This window comes from Strongyloides ratti, scaffold srae_chrx_scaffold0000003 (genome assembly GCF_001040885.1).
Source record: "Strongyloides ratti genome assembly S_ratti_ED321, scaffold srae_chrx_scaffold0000003".
Lineage (NCBI taxonomy): Eukaryota > Metazoa > Nematoda > Chromadorea > Rhabditida > Strongyloididae > Strongyloides > Strongyloides ratti.
Window position 1 is genome coordinate 685,754 of NW_020171511.1, and position 18,760 is coordinate 704,513.

At 20.1% G+C, this 18,760-nt stretch overlaps 5 protein-coding genes across 5 annotated transcripts; 4 read left to right on the top strand and 1 right to left on the bottom strand.

Moving 5' to 3' along the window:
• Positions 1-2,172: 2,172 nt before the first annotated feature.
• On the top strand, positions 2,173-5,030 carry SRAE_X000195800 (Hypothetical protein; the record flags this gene model as incomplete). Its single annotated transcript, XM_024654807.1, has 5 exons — positions 2,173-2,421; positions 4,399-4,614; positions 4,662-4,754; positions 4,791-4,853; positions 4,899-5,030. 5 exons carry the CDS (start codon positions 2,173-2,175, stop codon positions 5,028-5,030), a joined length of 753 nt encoding a protein of 250 aa, XP_024499427.1.
• A 1,374-nt stretch (positions 5,031-6,404) lies between these two features.
• On the top strand, positions 6,405-6,665 carry SRAE_X000195900 (Hypothetical protein; the record flags this gene model as incomplete). Its single annotated transcript, XM_024654818.1, has 1 exon — positions 6,405-6,665. One exon carries the CDS (start codon positions 6,405-6,407, stop codon positions 6,663-6,665), a length of 261 nt encoding a protein of 86 aa, XP_024499428.1.
• Positions 6,666-8,683: 2,018 nt separating this feature from the next.
• SRAE_X000196000 (Hypothetical protein) lies at positions 8,684-9,413 on the top strand (the record flags this gene model as incomplete). The annotated part of the gene is made up of 5 exons (XM_024654829.1): positions 8,684-8,860; positions 8,908-9,000; positions 9,038-9,100; positions 9,147-9,290; positions 9,327-9,413. The coding sequence occupies 5 exons, from the start codon at positions 8,684-8,686 to the stop codon at positions 9,411-9,413; spliced, it is 564 nt and encodes a 187-aa protein (XP_024499429.1).
• Positions 9,414-10,904: 1,491 nt separating this feature from the next.
• Positions 10,905-11,129, top strand: SRAE_X000196100 (Hypothetical protein; the record flags this gene model as incomplete). The annotated part of the gene is made up of 1 exon (XM_024654840.1): positions 10,905-11,129. The coding sequence occupies one exon, from the start codon at positions 10,905-10,907 to the stop codon at positions 11,127-11,129; it is 225 nt and encodes a 74-aa protein (XP_024499430.1).
• Positions 11,130-14,527: 3,398 nt separating this feature from the next.
• SRAE_X000196200 (Hypothetical protein) lies at positions 14,528-17,386 on the bottom strand (the record flags this gene model as incomplete). The annotated part of the gene is made up of 8 exons (XM_024654851.1): positions 14,528-14,659; positions 14,706-14,768; positions 14,805-14,897; positions 14,945-15,170; positions 16,394-16,461; positions 16,500-16,619; positions 16,762-16,854; positions 17,138-17,386. The coding sequence occupies 8 exons, from the start codon at positions 17,384-17,386 to the stop codon at positions 14,528-14,530; spliced, it is 1,044 nt and encodes a 347-aa protein (XP_024499431.1).
• Between the last annotated feature and the right edge of the window lie 1,374 nt (positions 17,387-18,760).

The window sequence follows — 18,760 nt, forward strand, 5'->3', positions numbered from 1 at the left end:
GTTATTCAATTTTTTTGAATATTACTTTAATATTTTTTTTTATAAATCTATTTGCTAATTATAATAAAACTGGATCTTGTTAAAGAAATAACACCGTTAAACTAATTGTTTATGATTCTAATGTTTATTAAAATGAAGAAATTAAATTTTGTCTTATGAAATGTCTGTATTTCTTAATATTAATGTATAAATTGTATTTTTTATTGTTAAACAACTTTAAGATTAACTCACAATAATTAATTTTGAATATGTTTATAGACTTGAAAAAGTAATTACTTTTTTTAATAATAGTGAACAAAAAGAAAGTATAAAAGTTATTGATATATTTTAATTCGACATTCTTCATCTTAAGAACAATATAATCTTACTCAACTCTTGTCAATCTATTCTTAAAAAAGTCTTAAAATCATATATATATAAAGAAGAAATTACTTTCAAAAAATTAATTTTGAAAATTTAATTTTTAATAAAATATTTTAATGTAAAAAACACACTGATAACGATAACCACATTGTTTTTTTTTTAAAAATTTACCAAAATATAAAAAAATAGAGAAATATTTCTAATAATAAAAAAATAATAATTTAATTACTATTCAAAATGGTTTTAAGATAAAAAAACCAACAAAAATATAAAAATTCTTAATTTAAATCGTTACTTATATTAACAACATAAAAGAAACAAATTTTAACCTTTTTTTTATATATTCAAAAAATTTTTTAGTTAGCTTTAATTTTTATAAGATAAAAATAATTATAGATTTTCTACGTTTAAAAACTTTTTTATAATTACTAAAAAAAATTCATTTATTTTAAAAAAGTTTCTAAGTATAAAAAATATTTAAAAAAATAATAATTTATAAAATCATTATAATAAAATTCTTCTTTAAAATTATTTATTCAGTTTACCTCATTACTTCAAAAGTGTGAGTGAAACTACAAGTTAATTCAAAAAAGGCGTATTTTTTTAATTTTATATCTATTTTACTTTTTTTATCAAAAAATTTCATAATTGTATTTTTTTATAAATAAGGAATATTTTTATCTTGATTTTTAAAAAATTAATAATTAACTTAAATGATAACGTTACTTTATATATTCTTTTAAAAAGCGTAACAAATTTGTTTTTAAAAATTTGAAATATTTTTGAATTATTTTTATAAAACTTTGATTTATTCTATTGATATAATTTAAAAAATATAAAGCTTACTAAATCAAGTCTTGTAAGCAAGCGCATACTTCGAACACGCTAATATTTATGTTATAGAATTTTTTAAAAAATTACATTATTTTAGAAAAACTGTATAGTTTTATCTAATATATCATCAATTTGTTACTATGACTAAATAAAACTTCATATTTGAAAAGATAATATAACTTTATTTAGCAAAACAAAGAGTAACTCTTAATTAATCATTAAAAAAACATATGCCTTCGTTTTTTTATTGTTATATGCAAAAAAACCATTTATTTTATAAATTATTGTATTCAATTTTATTAAAATTATACATTAAAAATAAAAAAGAATTGTACGTATTTTGTATGTTAGTCAATCATTATTTTAATTATTTATTCATTGTATATTTTCACTAAAATACTATTCAAAAAATAAAAAAATATTGTGTATTTATTAAAAAAAAATTTATTGTGTAGACCCTCATCGTATGTATTGTAGACGAAGAATTTTGACTTTATGTATTTATGTAAAACAAAAAAAAAATGGTAAAACATTTTTAATAAAAGAAAAAATTAATTTCATACAATTATAATAATAAACTATTTTTTCTATTGATTAAAGATTTATTCTAATACAAAAAAAATAAATAATAAAAAAAAAAATGTTTACCTATAAAAAAATTTTTTTTTTGAGATTTTATATTATAAATTTGTACATTTGTAGCATTGTAAACCTAATAATTTGAATATTTTTTTTTTATTTGAATAAAAAAAATTATATCATTCTAAAAAATTACTAAATAATGTTTGTAGGCATAAAAAATAATTTACATTTAAATAATACAATAGTAAAATAATTCTTAATAAAAATTTGCTTAATTTTTTTATTTTAGTAAAATAAAATATCTAAAGTTTAAATATGTAATTTTTTTCTAAAATATAAAATTCCCAAAGACTATAAATAAGGAAATTTTTGAATTAAATAGCATCATTCACAATGTATTTTATTAAATATTTCCTTGTTTTTGCCTTGTTTGCAATCCAACTTAGTGTTCAAAGGTCAACATATGCACCATATATAACATATGAAGCATACGAAGGAGATTTTCCTTCAGACTATGGAGATATAACAACATTTAACAAACTAGGTAGTGAAGGAACTCGTGGGTCTGCAGGAGAAACAACATTTGAGTATGTAGTTGGTCCAGCACCAACATCTGGCAGATCAAGTAAAGGAATAGAAACAGTATATGTTTAAGAACCAGTTGAAAAATATATGAAATCTTTTAAAAAAATGTGATATATATGTAAATTATATATATTATTAAAAATTGAATAATATGAAATTTAAATATAATTATAAAACTAATTAATTTTATTAACAATAATATTGTTAAATATTGTTTAATTATAAATAAAAGTTGTATTGAATTTATTGTGTATTTGCTTAACAAGGATACATTTAAAATACAAAAGGCTTTGGTAAATTTTCTTTAATAAAGAGAATTTAATTAACTTTATTTTTCCAGAAAACTACTCAAAATGTGCTAAGTGATGCTTTAAAAAGTGAGGTAGCAGCTGCTGAAAAAGAATTTCTTGAAAACGTTCTTGGAGGTTCTTATGTATGTCGCCATATTTTTTTTTAAAAATTTTTTTGAAAAGCAAAAAGAGTAAAAATGATAATGGATTATTTAGTGATTTATTTGATAGCAAAAAAAATTTAAGTGATTAAATATATTTTAATCTTATTTTTATTTATAAAAGAAATATGAATCTGATGAAAGCAGCGAAGAAAAGCCTACAAACAAAAAAAAAGGTAAAAGCAGATTTGACTCAGACGAAAATGAAACATCTTCAAAGAAAAAATCATCTGGTGGCTTTGTCGTATGTAAATGAAAAAAAAATTTAATTTTTCTTTTCAGAAAAGCTTTAAAAATAAAGTTGCTGGAAGTGTAAAAGATGGCATTAAAAAGAAATTGGCTAGTAAATTGTTTGGCAAATTATTCTAAAAACGAAATTTTAAAATAGACTGGTCAAAATAAACATTATAATCTTACGTCAAGCAATAATCATGATATTTTTATTGACAAAAAATTTATTTTTATGAAACTTAAAAATATGAAAATGTTAAATTAATAATATGTCATTAAATTACATCACTGTAAAATAATAATGTTTATTAATTTTAATAAAAAAACTTTTTAACACATTGAATTTTTATTTGGAAATAATTTAAGATCATTTGATATCCTATGAATATACATAGGAGAAATAACATTCAAAAAAGTAGCATTAATAATATTTGTTGCAAAATTGTTGTTTCAAGCCATTTTGAGATAAAACTTAAGGTTAAGTTAAAGAAAGGTTAAAGAAACTGTTTTTCATAATAACATTTTAAAAAAAATAATTTTGAAGAAGGATATTTGCTTTTGAAATTGGGTTAAAAATTTTCTAAATTTTTTTAATTTTTGAATAAACTTTTTGCTTACTTTTGTATATCTAATTTAAAAAAATAATCACGGTATTTTGGTTTTTTTTAAAAGATCTTTTTAAAATTAAGGAATAATTATTTTTATTTATTTTTTTCAAAGATAAACGACAATACTATTACTAACTATTTAACAAAAATAAATATATTATATAGACCCTCATCGTATGTATTGTAGGCAAAGAATTTTAACTTTATGTGTTTATGTAAAACAAAAATAAATGGCAAAACATTTTTAATAAAAGAAAACTTTAATTTTATACAATTATAATAATAAACTATTATTTCCATTGATCAAAGATTTATTCTAATACATAGAAAATAAATAAAAAAATGCTTTTTTTGATAAAAATTCTTTTTAGTTTTTTTATTATAAATTTGTACATTTCTTGCATTGTAAACCTAATAATTTGAATGTTTATTGTTTTTTCTATTTGAATAAAAAAAAATATATCGTTTTAGAAAATAAATAAAAAATGTTTTATAAACATAAAAAATAAAATTTACATTTAAATAATATTAAAGTATAATTAATCTTAATAAAAATTTGTTTAATTTTTTTATTTTAGTAAAATAAAATTTCTAAAGTTTAAATATGTAATTTTTTTTTAAAATATAAAATTCCCAAAAACTATAAATAAGGAAATTTTAAATTGAATAGAATTACTTACAATGTATTTTATTAAATATTTCGCTATCCTTGTCTTGTTTGCAATCTAACTTAGTGTTCAAAAGTCAATTCCTGCAGAAGATACAACATTTGACGAATTAAGTAGTGAAGAAACTCAAGAGTCTGCAGAAGTAATAGCATTTAACGAATTAGGTGATAAAATACCTCAAGAACCGGCAAAAGTGATAGCAGTTAACGAAATAGGTAATGAAATACTTCAAGATTCAGTTGAAGAACCAACTAAAAAACTTAAGAAAGATTCTAAAGTTAAAAAAGTTTTGGTAAATTTTTTTTGACAAAGAGAATTTAATAAAGTATATCTTTTCAGAAAACTGCTTCACATTTCTTAAAAGGTGCTTTAAAAACTGGGGTATCAGCTGCTGGACATGGATTACTTGGAAACATTTTAGGAGGTTCTTCTGTATGTTGTCATATCTTTTTTCTTATTTTTTTCTAGAAAAATAAAAAGAGTAAAAATGGTAATGGATTATTTAAAGGTTTATTTGGTAGCAACAAAAGTGTAAGTATATAAATAAATTTTAATCTTATTTTTTTTATAAAAAAGAATTCTGAATCTGATGAAAGCAGCGAAGAAAAGTCTAAAAACAAGAAAAAAGGTGAAAACAAATCTGACTCAGACGAAAATGAAACATCTTTAAAGAAAAAATCATCTGGTGGCTTTGTCGTATGTAAATGAAAAAAAAATTTAATTTTTCTTTTCAGAAAAGCTTTAAAAATAAAGTTGCTGGAAGTGTAAAAGATGGCATTAAAAAGAAATTGGCTAGTAAATTGTTTGGCAAATTATTCTAAAAACGAAATTTTAAAATAGATTGGTCAAAATAAACATTATAATTCTACACCAAACAAAAATTATGATATTAACAATGTCCAAAAATTTAATTTTATGAAACTTAAAAATATAAAAATGTTAATTTAAAAATATATCATTTAATTATATCACTGTTATATAATAATGCTTATTTTTCTTTATAAAAAACTTTTTAACATATTGATTTTTTATTTGGAAATAATTTAAGATTATTTGATATTCTATATATATATAGAGGAGAAATGACTTTCAAAAAATTATTTTTAAAAATTAAATTTTTAATAAAAGTTTCTAATGTAAAAAAACACAATGATAGCAGTAAGCACATTTATTTTTTCAAAAAAAAATTTTTTCTTTAAGATATTGTAGCATAAAGAAAAAAAATGTAGCATTAATAATATTTGTTGCAAAATTGTTATTTCAAGAGATTTTGAAATAAAACTTGGGGTTAAGGTAAAGAAAGGTCGGAGAAACTGTTTTTCATAATAACATGTTAAAAATAATAATTTTGAAGCAGGATATAAACTTCTGAATTCGAATTAAAAATTTTCTGATTTTTTTTAATTTTTGAATAAATTTTTTGCTTACTTTTATGTATCTAATTTTAAAAAAATAATCACGGTAGTTTGTTTTTTTTAATAGATCTTTTAAACATTAAGAAAAAAAATTTTTTTTTTGCAAATGTAAACGACAATATTATTACTATCTACCTAACCAAAATAAAAATATTATGTATACTCTCATCGTATATATTGTAGACGAAAAATTTTGACTTTATGTGTTTATGTAAAACAAAAATAAATGGCAAAACATTCTTATTAAAAGAAAACTTTAATTTTATACATTTACAAAAATAAGCTATTATTTCCAATGATCAAAGTTCTATTCTAATAAAAATAAAATAAATAGTAAATAAAAAAATTTTTACCTATAATAAAAGTTTTTTAATATTTGATATTATAAATTTGTACATTTGTTGCATTGTGAACCTAATAATTTGAATATTTATTTTTTTTTCTATTTGAATAAAAAAAAATTACTAAATAATATTTTGCTGACTTGCAAAAAAAAATTTACATTTAAATAATACTATAGTAAAATTAATCTTAATAAAAATTTGTTTAATTTTTTTATTTTAGTAAAATAAATATCTAAAGTTTAAATATATGATTTTTTTTAAAAATATAAAATTTCTAAAAACTATAAATAAGGAAATTTTCGAATAAAATAGCATCATTCACAATGCATTTTATTAAATATTTCCTTGTCTTTGCCTTGTCTGCAATCCAACTTAGTGTTCAAAGGTCAACATATGCACCATATATAACATATGAAGCATACGAAGGAGATTTTCCTTCAGACTATGAAGATATAACAACATTTAACAAACTAGGTAGTGAAGGAACTCGTGGATCTGCACAAGAAAGAACATTTGAGTATGTAGTTGGTCCAGCACCAACATCTGGCAGATCAAGTAAAGGAATAGAAACAGTATATGTTTAAGAACCAGTTGAAAAATTTAAGAAATCTTTTAAAAAAATGTAATATATATACAAATTATATATATTATTAAAATTAAATAATATAAAATTTAAATATAATTATAAAATTAATTAATTTCATTAACAATAATATTGTTAAATATTGTTTAATTACAAATAAAAGTTGTATTTCATTTATTGTGTATTTGCTTAAGAGAGATATATTTAAAGTGCAAATTGGTTTGATAAATTTTCTTTAATAAAGAGAATTTAATTAACTATATTTTTTTAGAAAACTACTTAAAATGTCTTAAGTGATGCTTTAAAAAGTGAGGTAGTAGCTGCTGAAAAAGGATTTCTTGAAGACATTCTTGGAGGTTTTTCTGTATGTTGCCATATATTTTTTTAAAATTTTTTTAAGAAAAACTAAAGAATAAATATGATAGTAGTTTATTTGGTAGCCAAAAAAGTGTAAGCGAATTAATATATTTTAATTTTATTTTTATTTATAAAAAAGAATGCTGAATCTAATAATAAAAACGATGAAAAGCCTTAAAACAAGATAAAAAGTAAAGACAAATCTGACTCAGATGAAAATGAAACATCTTCAAAAAAAAAATCATCTTGTGATAACTTTGTCATAAGTAAATTAAAAACAGCTTAATTTTTTTCTTTAGAAATACTTTAAAAATAAAGTTGCTGGAGGTGTAAAAGATGGCTTTAAAAAGAAATTAACTAAATTATTGTTTGGTAAAATATTCTAAAAACGAAGATTTTAAATAGATTGATCAAAATAAACATTATAATTTTACACCAAACAATAATTATTATATTATCAATGTCAAAAAATTTTTTTTTATGAAACGTAAAAATATGAAAATGTTAATTTGAAAATATATCATTTAATTATGTCACTGTAAAATAATAATGTTTATTTTTTTTTAATAAAAAACTTTTAAATGTATTAATTTTTTATTTGGAAATAATTAAAGATTATTTGATATCCTATGTATACATAGAGAAGAAATAACTTTCAAAAAATTATTTTAAAAAATTAAATTTTTAATAAAAGTTTCTGATGTAAAAAAACACGATGATAACGATAAGCACATTTATTTTTTCAAAAAACAATTTTTTCATTAAGATATTTCAGCATAAAGAAAAAAAAGTAGCATTAATAATCTTTGCTGCAAATTGTTATTTAAAGAGATTTTGAAATAAAACTTAAGATAAAGGTAAAGAAAGGTTGGAGAAACTGTTTTTTATATTAACATGTTAAAAAATATATTTTGAAGCAAGATATAAGCTTCTGAATTTGAGTTAAAAAATTTTCTGATTTTTTTTAATTTTTGAATAAACTTTTTGTTTTCTTTTATGTATCTAATTTAGAAAAATAATCACTGTTTTTTGGTTTTTTTTTAAGAGATCTTTTTAACATTAAGGAATAATTATTTTTATTTTTCTTTACAAATATAAACGACAATATTATTACTATCTAATTAATAAAAAAAAATATATTATGTAGACCCTCATCGTATATATTGTAGACGAAGAATTTTGACTTTATGTGTTTATGTAAAACAAAAATAAATGGCAAAACATTTTTATTAAAAGAAAACTTTAATTTTATACAATTACAAAAATAAACTATTTTTTCTATTGATTAAAGATTTATTCTACTACAAATAAAATATATAATAAATAAAAAAAATGCTTATTATGATAAAAATTCTTTTTAGATTTTATATTATAAATTTGAACATTTGTTACATTGTAAACGTAATAATTTGTGTATTTTTTTTTCCATTTAAATAAAAAAAATATATTGTTTAAAAAATTACTTAACATATTTTGCAGACTTACAAAATAAAATTTACATTTAAATAATACTATAGTAAAATTAATCTTAATAAAAAATTTGTTTTATTATTTTTTAGTAAAATAAAATATCTAAAGTTTAAATATGTAATTTTTTTTTAAAATACAAAATTTCCAAAGACTATAAATAAGAAAATTTTGAATTGAATAGCATTATAAACAATGAATTTTATTAAATATTTCGTTATCTTTGCTTTGTTTGCAATCCAACTTAGTGTTCAAAAGTCAAAGCCTGCAAAAGAAATATCATCTAACGAAATGGGTACTGACTTATCTCAAGATTCAGTTGAAGAACCAACTGAAAACACTAAGAAATCTTCTAAAGTTAAAAATGTTTTGGTAAATTTTCTTTGATATAGTGAATGTAATTAACTATATTTTTCCAGAAAACTGCTCAAAATGTCCTAGGTGATGCTTTAAAAACAGGGGCAGCAGCTGCTGGACATGGATTACTTGGAAACATTCTTGGAGGTTCTTCTGTATGTTTCCATATATTTTTTCTTATTTTTTTTTTAGAAAAGCAAAAAGAATAAAAGTGAAAATGGTATAATTGGTAGTTTATTTGGTATAAAAAAAGATGTAAGTAAAGAATTATATTTTAATCTTATTTTTATTTATAAAAAAGAGTTCTGAATCTGATGAAAGCAGTGAAGAAATATCTAGAAGCAAAAAAAAAAGTAAAAGTAGAAGTAGAAGTAAAACTAAAAGTAGCTCTGACTCGGATGAAAATGAAACATCATCAAAGAAAAAATCATCTGATAGCTTTTCCGTAAGTAGATAAAAAAGAATTTTATTTTTTTTTTAGAAAAACTTAAAATATAAACTTGCTGGAGGTGTAAAAGATGGCATTAAAAAGAAATTAACTAAATCATTGCTTGGCAAATTATTCTAAAAACGAAATTTTAAAATAGATTGGTCAAAAAAAACATTATAATTTTACACCAAGCAATAATTATGATATTATCAATGTCAAAAAATTTATTTTTATGAAACTTAAAAATATGAAAATGTTAAATTTAAAACATATCATTAAATTATATCACTGTAAAATAATAATGTTTATTTATTTTAATAAAAAAACTTTTTAACATATTGAATTTTTATTTGGAAATAATTTAAGATCATTTAATATTTTAGTCTTCCATAACTAAAAAATACTTAAAAATATTGATATCAAAATTGAATTTAAAATTTATTGTAAACTTGTTTTAAAATAAAAAGGCAATATATCTAATTGGTTTTATTAGATAATCAAAATTGTTTAATAGTATTTTATTTAAAAGGTAATTTAAATGAGATGCTAAACTTTTTTTTCCATGATATTGCTAAAATATATTTTAATCAGATGATTTTATTAAAACAATATACTTTAAAATAATAATATTTTTGATCTTAGATATGAAATTCATTTTTGTATATACACTTATAAGCGCGTGTTTCGCACACGTTTGCTTGCAAGGCTGAGCTTAGTATGCTACATATTTTTTTAATTATATTAATAAAATAAATTCAAATTTTAAAAATAAAATTCAAATACCTTTTAATTTTTTTTAACAAATTTGTTACAGATTTTAAAAGAATAAATAAAGCAAAGTTGGCATTAAAATTAATTATATTTTTTTTTGAAACGCAGGTAAAAATTTTTCTTATTGGTAAAATAATACAATTATGAAATTTTTTGATAAAAGAAGTAAAATGAATATAAAATTAAAAAAATGCGTTTTTTATGGTTATACTTGCGGTTTCATTCACACTTATGAAGTGATGAAGCAAAATGATTTTAAAATTATAACAATTTTGAAGAAAAAAAGTTTTTAAATATGATTTTATAAATTTTTCTTTTTTAAAATACTTTAAATACAATGAAAATCTTTTAAAATAAATGAATTTTTTTTATCATTATATATATAAAAAATTTTTGAAAATGAAAAAAAAATCTATAATTAATTTTATTTTATAAAAATATAAGACGACAATAAATATTTTAAAATTATTATGTTTTTTAAACATCAATAATAATTTTAAAAAAACTTTTTTTATACGATAATAGAAAAAAATTTTATAATATATAAAAAAAAGTTAACATTTTTAAATTTGTTTCTTTTATGTTGTTAATATACGTATTATCAGGTCATTTGAAAAGTTTTGAGCCTAAGGCATTAGTCATTAAAAAATAAAACCAATATATAGCCTATCTTAAAGAGAAACTTTTTTTATCACTATAAAAAAAAACCCTAACTGATAAGACAATTTTTTTTATCAGTTATTAATATTTAAAACCATTCGATTTTTAAATATTTTCTACCATGGAAAAATTGGAAAAAAGTCCGTTAAAAAAAACTTTGTAAAAAAGGGCTTAAAAGCCACAGAAATCTTCAAAAACATGCTAAACGTATCAGTAGAAGATTCTCTTTCTAATGGCACTATTAAGATATGGATATCTGAATTCAATCATGAAAAAACAAGCTTAGAAGATGATCCATGCAGTTTCGCCTTAAAAAATGCAACGACCAAAGAAATCATTAAAAAAGTCCACGAGATGGTAATGAATGATAAAAAATTATTAGTCAAGGAGATAGCTGAGAAGATGGAGATTTTTGTGGAATAAAAATATTATATAAAAAATGAAGAATTAGAGATGAAAATAATGTCCGCAATATGAGTGCCGCATTCACTGAAAATCGATAAAAAAAGCAGCGGAGTTCAAATTTCAAAAAAAATTTTGGAGCTTTTTTTGAAAGATAAAAGGAATTTCATTAAAAACTTTTTAATAAAGGATAAAATGTGGATTCTTTACAACAATCCTGAGCCAAAAAAAATAGTCAAAAGAATGGAAAAATCCTAATTTTCCACCACCGAAGGAGGTTAAGTCAACGTTTTGAAGCAAAAAAATTATGGCTTCAATTTTTGAGATTTCAAAGAGATTCTTCTAATAGATTTTTTTCCAAATGGTCAAAATATAACTGGAGAATATTATTCTAATTTTTTAGACCAGTTGGATTAAAAGATTCGTGAAAAAAGACCTAGATTGAACAAAAAAAAATCATTTTTCACCAGGACAATGCACATGCTCATACGTGCTTGACTTCTTTATCAAAAATTTTAAGTTTGAGATACGAATTATTGCCAAATCTACCTAATTTTTTAGATTTAGCTCCATCTGCCTTTTATTTGTTCTCTAGATTAAAAAAATTTCTAAGTTGAAAGCGATTTTCATCACTTGAAAAGCTTCAAAAGATTGTAGATGACTATTTTGAAGATCTTGAAGAAAATCACTTCAAAGAGGGTATAGAAGCCATGGAATCTAGATAAAAAAATAGCATTAAGCTTAAAGGGGTTAACGTTAAATAATGGTGGTAATATTAGGGAAAAATATTAACTTCATCATAGTGAGGCTCAAAACTTTTCAAATGTTCTGATAATTTCATAAACAGAATTATGATTTTAAGTTACATTTTGTAATAGATTTTTTGTGAATAATTAAAATTAATAAGTTTATCTTTATTATTTATTCCAAAATTTTGTGTATTCAGTAAAATTGTAATCATACATGATGGTTTGGTCATCATTTTTTATCTATTTAAAGGACTGTTAACCTTGTAAAAAAGTGTTTTTAATAATTTAATCACATGCCACGTCTAAAAATTATTTCTAATTTATTTATTATAGGGTTGAGGTTTAAAGACTCATTCTGAGGTCTCGTTTATTGTATTGTAATCTGAGAGTATAAGTTTCCTCTAAAGTATAGGGGGTGAATATTTTTGTAATTGCAAATTTAATATTTAATATTTAAAAATAATTCTTAAAGGCGTTATAAAATAAAGTCTTATAAAAATCCTCTTCTACAAAAAACCCAGAAATAAACCTAAATCTTATTTATTTGCTATTCATAGAAAAAAAAATTAATCTCAACATAGTATTAATAAATAGTTTATTTTTTTAATTTCTAAAAACATTTTTAATTTTTTTTTTGATTATTTCTTAGAAGCCGTAAATTTTTTTTAAGTTAAACTAAATTTAACTGAATGATCTAAACAGACTACATAAATTTTTACATTATCATCACATCGAAAAATGTACTCTATAAAAGGTTAAAGCTAATTAACAAATTTTTTTATTTAATGTTTCATTATATATAATTTAATATTAATATGTAGTACATATAAAATAAAAAATATATATGGCATATAAAAAATATAACATACACATAAAATATATATAAAATTGTTAAATTATTTCATATTTGAAAATGGTACAAAAAAATATTCATATAATTAATATATAAAATTTTCTAAACCGTATTAATAAAAAAATATTTTGTAAAAGTGCAATCAGTGTAGTAGGTTTTATATATCAAATCACAATATTTTTCCTTGATCTTCATTTTAAATTAAAGCCAACAAAATTACCCCAAGAGTCTTTTTCATTTACTTTAAAAAGGTTATTTTAAACGTTATTTTTTCATGTTTGAAAAAAAAATTAAAAAAACAGCACATTTTCTTTTCGTCATATTTGAAGAACGAAAAGTTCTTTTTGATTGAAACTTATTTCAATCGAAAGAGAATTACTCAAAGCAAAATTAAATTCTTTTTGAAAAGTTTAAAATTTTTGTCAAACTAACATTTTTTCAAAAATTTACACAAAAATTATTTGTTTTATTTTAGTGAATCTTATATAACAAAAGTTAATATACTTTGTAATGCCCTGGCATTGAGGCGGAGTAAGAAAAGAAGAGTATAAAAAGAAAAGAAGAGAAGAACTAAGTAATCATTCTCATTAAAGCACAGAACATGACGAACTACTGCTAGATTAATATAAATTCTCTTATTATTTATCATTGTAATAATTATTTTTTCTAATATTGTTGTTCAATAAATCTAATACTAATTTATATATAAACTTATTGTATTAGATGGAAGGATTTAGGTATTTCAACGAAACTTTCATACAACTAAGATATGAAAGCGCTAAAGACTTTCATGAATCTGATATTAAATTGTAGTCATCAAAATTTGCCCCAAACCGTCTTTTTTATCAAAAAATTATTTTTTAGTATTTTTTTTCCAAATACAATAAAAACTTTTGATCATATCTTTGGAAAAAACAATTATTTTTTGATGAGACTAATTTTATCTAAGTGGTCTTCAAAAATTACATAATTTTTCACTATATCATCGTTTTAAAAAAGTTACTTTTAAAAAAATTTTCATTTTTTGATTATTTCAAGAACAAATAGAGCTACAAAAGCTTAATGTTACATGAAATGTAGCGCTTCAAATTCTCCTAAAAAATTTTTTTTTGATAAATAGTTTTTTTAAAAATTTATAGGATATTAAAAATTAAAAAAATTCAGTAAATTTTTAACACAAATTCAGAGGCTTAAAAATTATTTTTTTTAACATGTTATCATGAAAAACAGTTTCTCCAACCTTTCTTTAACTTAACCTTAAGTTTTATCTCAAAATCTCTTGAACAACAATTCTGCAGCAAATATTATTAACGCTTTATTTTTTTTCTTTATGCTGCAATATCTTTATGAAAAAAATAAATGTGCTTTTTGTTATCATTATTTTTTTTGACATTAGAAACTTTTGTTAAAAATTTAATTTTCAATAATACTTTTTTGAAAGTTATTTCTCCTTTATATATACTTAAGATATCAAATGATCTTAAATCATTTCCAAATAAAAAATCAATATGTTAAAAAGTTTTTATAAAGAAAAATAAGCATTATTATATTACAGTGACATAATTGAATGATATATTTTTAATTTAACATTTTTATATTTTGAAGTTCATAAAAATAAATTTTTTGACATTGATTATATTATAATTATTGCTTAGTATAAAATAAAAATATTTATTTTGACCATCCAATTTAAAAATTTCGTTTTTAAAATAATTTGTTAAACAATGATTTAGTTAATTGCTTTTTAATGCCATCTTTTACACCTCCAACGAGTTTATTTTTAAAGCTTTTCTAAAGAAAAAAATTAAATTATTTTTTCATTTACTTACGACAAAGCTACCAGATAATTTTTTCTTTGAAGATGCTTCATTTTCGTCTGAGTCAAATTTGTTTTCACCTTTTTTCTTGTTTTTAGACTTTTCTTCGCTGCTTTCATCAGATTCAGAATTCTTTTTTATAAGTAGAAATAAAATTTAAATACATTTCTTTACTTACATCTTTTTTGCTACCAAATAAACCTTTAAATAATCCATTACCATTTTTACTCTTTTTATTTTTCTAGAAAAAAATAAGAAAAAAGATATGACAACATACAGAAGAACCTCCTAAAATGTTTCCAAGTAATCCATGTCCAGCAGCTGATACCCCAGTTTTTAAAGCACCTTTTAAGAAATGTGAAGCAGTTTTCTGAAAAGATATACTTTATTAAATTCTCTTTGTCAAAAAAAATTTACCAAAACTTTTTTAACTTTAGAATCTTTCTTAAGTTTTTTAGTTGGTTCTTCAACTGAATCTTGAAGTATTTCATTACCTATTTCGTTAACTGCTATCACTTTTGCCGGTTCTTGAGGTATTTTATCACCTAATTCGTTAAATGCTATTACTTCTGCAGACTCTTGAGTTTCTTCACTACTTAATTCGTCAAATGTTGTATCTTCTGCAGGAATTGACTTTTGAACACTAAGTTAGATTGCAAACAAGACAAGGATAGCGAAATATTTAATAAAATACATTGTAAGTAATTCTATTCAATTTAAAATTTCCTTATTTATAGTTTTTGGGAATTTTATATTTTAAAAAAAAATTACATATTTAAACTTTAGAAATTTTATTTTACTAAAATAAAAAAATTAAACAAATTTTTATTAAGATTAATTATACTTTAATATTATTTAAATGTAAATTTTATTTTTTATGTTTATAAAACATTTTTTATTTATTTTCTAAAACGATATATTTTTTTTTATTCAAATAGAAAAAACAATAAACATTCAAATTATTAGGTTTACAATGCAAGAAATGTACAAATTTATAATAAAAAAACTAAAAAGAATTTTTATCAAAAAAAGCATTTTTTTATTTATTTTCTATGTATTAGAATAAATCTTTGATCAATGGAAATAATAGTTTATTATTATAATTGTATAAAATTAAAGTTTTCTTTTATTAAAAATGTTTTGCCATTTATTTTTGTTTTACATAAACACATAAAGTTAAAATTCTTTGCCTACAATACATACGATGAGGGTCTATATAATATATTTATTTTTGTTAAATAGTTAGTAATAGTATTGTCGTTTATCTTTGAAAAAAATAAATAAAAATAATTATTCCTTAATTTTAAAAAGATCTTTTAAAAAAAACCAAAATACCGTGATTATTTTTTTAAATTAGATATACAAAAGTAAGCAAAAAGTTTATTCAAAAATTAAAAAAATTTAGAAAATTTTTAACCCAATTTCAAAAGCAAATATCCTTCTTCAAAATTATTTTTTTTAAAATGTTATTATGAAAAACAGTTTCTTTAACCTTTCTTTAACTTAACCTTAAGTTTTATCTCAAAATGGCTTGAAACAACAATTTTGCAACAAATATTATTAATGCTACTTTTTTGAATGTTATTTCTCCTATGTATATTCATAGGATATCAAATGATCTTAAATTATTTCCAAATAAAAATTCAATGTGTTAAAAAGTTTTTTTATTAAAATTAATAAACATTATTATTTTACAGTGATGTAATTTAATGACATATTATTAATTTAACATTTTCATATTTTTAAGTTTCATAAAAATAAATTTTTTGTCAATAAAAATATCATGATTATTGCTTGACGTAAGATTATAATGTTTATTTTGACCAGTCTATTTTAAAATTTCGTTTTTAGAATAATTTGCCAAACAATTTACTAGCCAATTTCTTTTTAATGCCATCTTTTACACTTCCAGCAACTTTATTTTTAAAGCTTTTCTGAAAAGAAAAATTAAATTTTTTTTTCATTTACATACGACAAAGCCACCAGATGATTTTTTCTTTGAAGATGTTTCATTTTCGTCTGAGTCAAATCTGCTTTTACCTTTTTTTTTGTTTGTAGGCTTTTCTTCGCTGCTTTCATCAGATTCATATTTCTTTTATAAATAAAAATAAGATTAAAATATATTTAATCACTTAAATTTTTTTTGCTATCAAATAAATCACTAAATAATCCATTATCATTTTTACTCTTTTTGCTTTTCAAAAAAATTTTTAAAAAAAAATATGGCGACATACATAAGAACCTCCAAGAACGTTTTCAAGAAATTCTTTTTCAGCAGCTGCTACCTCACTTTTTAAAGCATCACTTAGCACATTTTGAGTAGTTTTCTGGAAAAATAAAGTTAATTAAATTCTCTTTATTAAAGAAAATTTACCAAAGCCTTTTGTATTTTAAATGTATCCTTGTTAAGCAAATACACAATAAATTCAATACAACTTTTATTTATAATTAAACAATATTTAACAATATTATTGTTAATAAAATTAATTAGTTTTATAATTATATTTAAATTTCATATTATTCAATTTTTAATAATATATATAATTTACATATATATCACATTTTTTTAAAAGATTTCATATATTTTTCAACTGGTTCTTAAACATATACTGTTTCTATTCCTTTACTTGATCTGCCAGATGTTGGTGCTGGACCAACTACATACTCAAATGTTGTTTCTCCTGCAGACCCACGAGTTCCTTCACTACCTAGTTTGTTAAATGTTGTTATATCTCCATAGTCTGAAGGAAAATCTCCTTCGTATGCTTCATATGTTATATATGGTGCATATGTTGACCTTTGAACACTAAGTTGGATTGCAAACAAGGCAAAAACAAGGAAATATTTAATAAAATACATTGTGAATGATGCTATTTAATTCAAAAATTTCCTTATTTATAGTCTTTGGGAATTTTATATTTTAGAAAAAAATTACATATTTAAACTTTAGATATTTTATTTTACTAAAATAAAAAAATTAAGCAAATTTTTATTAAGAATTATTTTACTATTGTATTATTTAAATGTAAATTATTTTTTATGCCTACAAACATTATTTAGTAATTTTTTAGAATGATATAATTTTTTTTATTCAAATAAAAAAAAAATATTCAAATTATTAGGTTTACAATGCTACAAATGTACAAATTTATAATATAAAATCTCAAAAAAAAAATTTTTTTATAGGTAAACATTTTTTTTTTTATTATTTATTTTTTTTGTATTAGAATAAATCTTTAATCAATAGAAAAAATAGTTTATTATTATAATTGTATGAAATTAATTTTTTCTTTTATTAAAAATGTTTTACCATTTTTTTTTTGTTTTACATAAATACATAAAGTCAAAATTCTTCGTCTACAATACATACGATGAGGGTCTACACAATAAATTTTTTTTTAATAAATACACAATATTTTTTTATTTTTTGAATAGTATTTTAGTGAAAATATACAATGAATAAATAATTAAAATAATGATTGACTAACATACAAAATACGTACAATTCTTTTTTATTTTTAATGTATAATTTTAATAAAATTGAATACAATAATTTATAAAATAAATGGTTTTTTTGCATATAACAATAAAAAAACGAAGGCATATGTTTTTTTAATGATTAATTAAGAGTTACTCTTTGTTTTGCTAAATAAAGTTATATTATCTTTTCAAATATGAAGTTTTATTTAGTCATAGTAACAAATTGATGATATATTAGATAAAACTATACAGTTTTTCTAAAATAATGTAATTTTTTAAAAAATTCTATAACATAAATATTAGCGTGTTCGAAGTATGCGCTTGCTTACAAGACTTGATTTAGTAAGCTTTATATTTTTTAAATTATATCAATAGAATAAATCAAAGTTTTATAAAAATAATTCAAAAATATTTCAAATTTTTAAAAACAAATTTGTTACGCTTTTTAAAAGAATATATAAAGTAACGTTATCATTTAAGTTAATTATTAATTTTTTAAAAATCAAGATAAAAATATTCCTTATTTATAAAAAAATACAATTATGAAATTTTTTGATAAAAAAAGTAAAATAGATATAAAATTAAAAAAATACGCCTTTTTTGAATTAACTTGTAGTTTCACTCACACTTTTGAAGTAATGAGGTAAACTGAATAAATAATTTTAAAGAAGAATTTTATTATAATGATTTTATAAATTATTATTTTTTTAAATATTTTTTATACTTAGAAACTTTTTTAAAATAAATGAATTT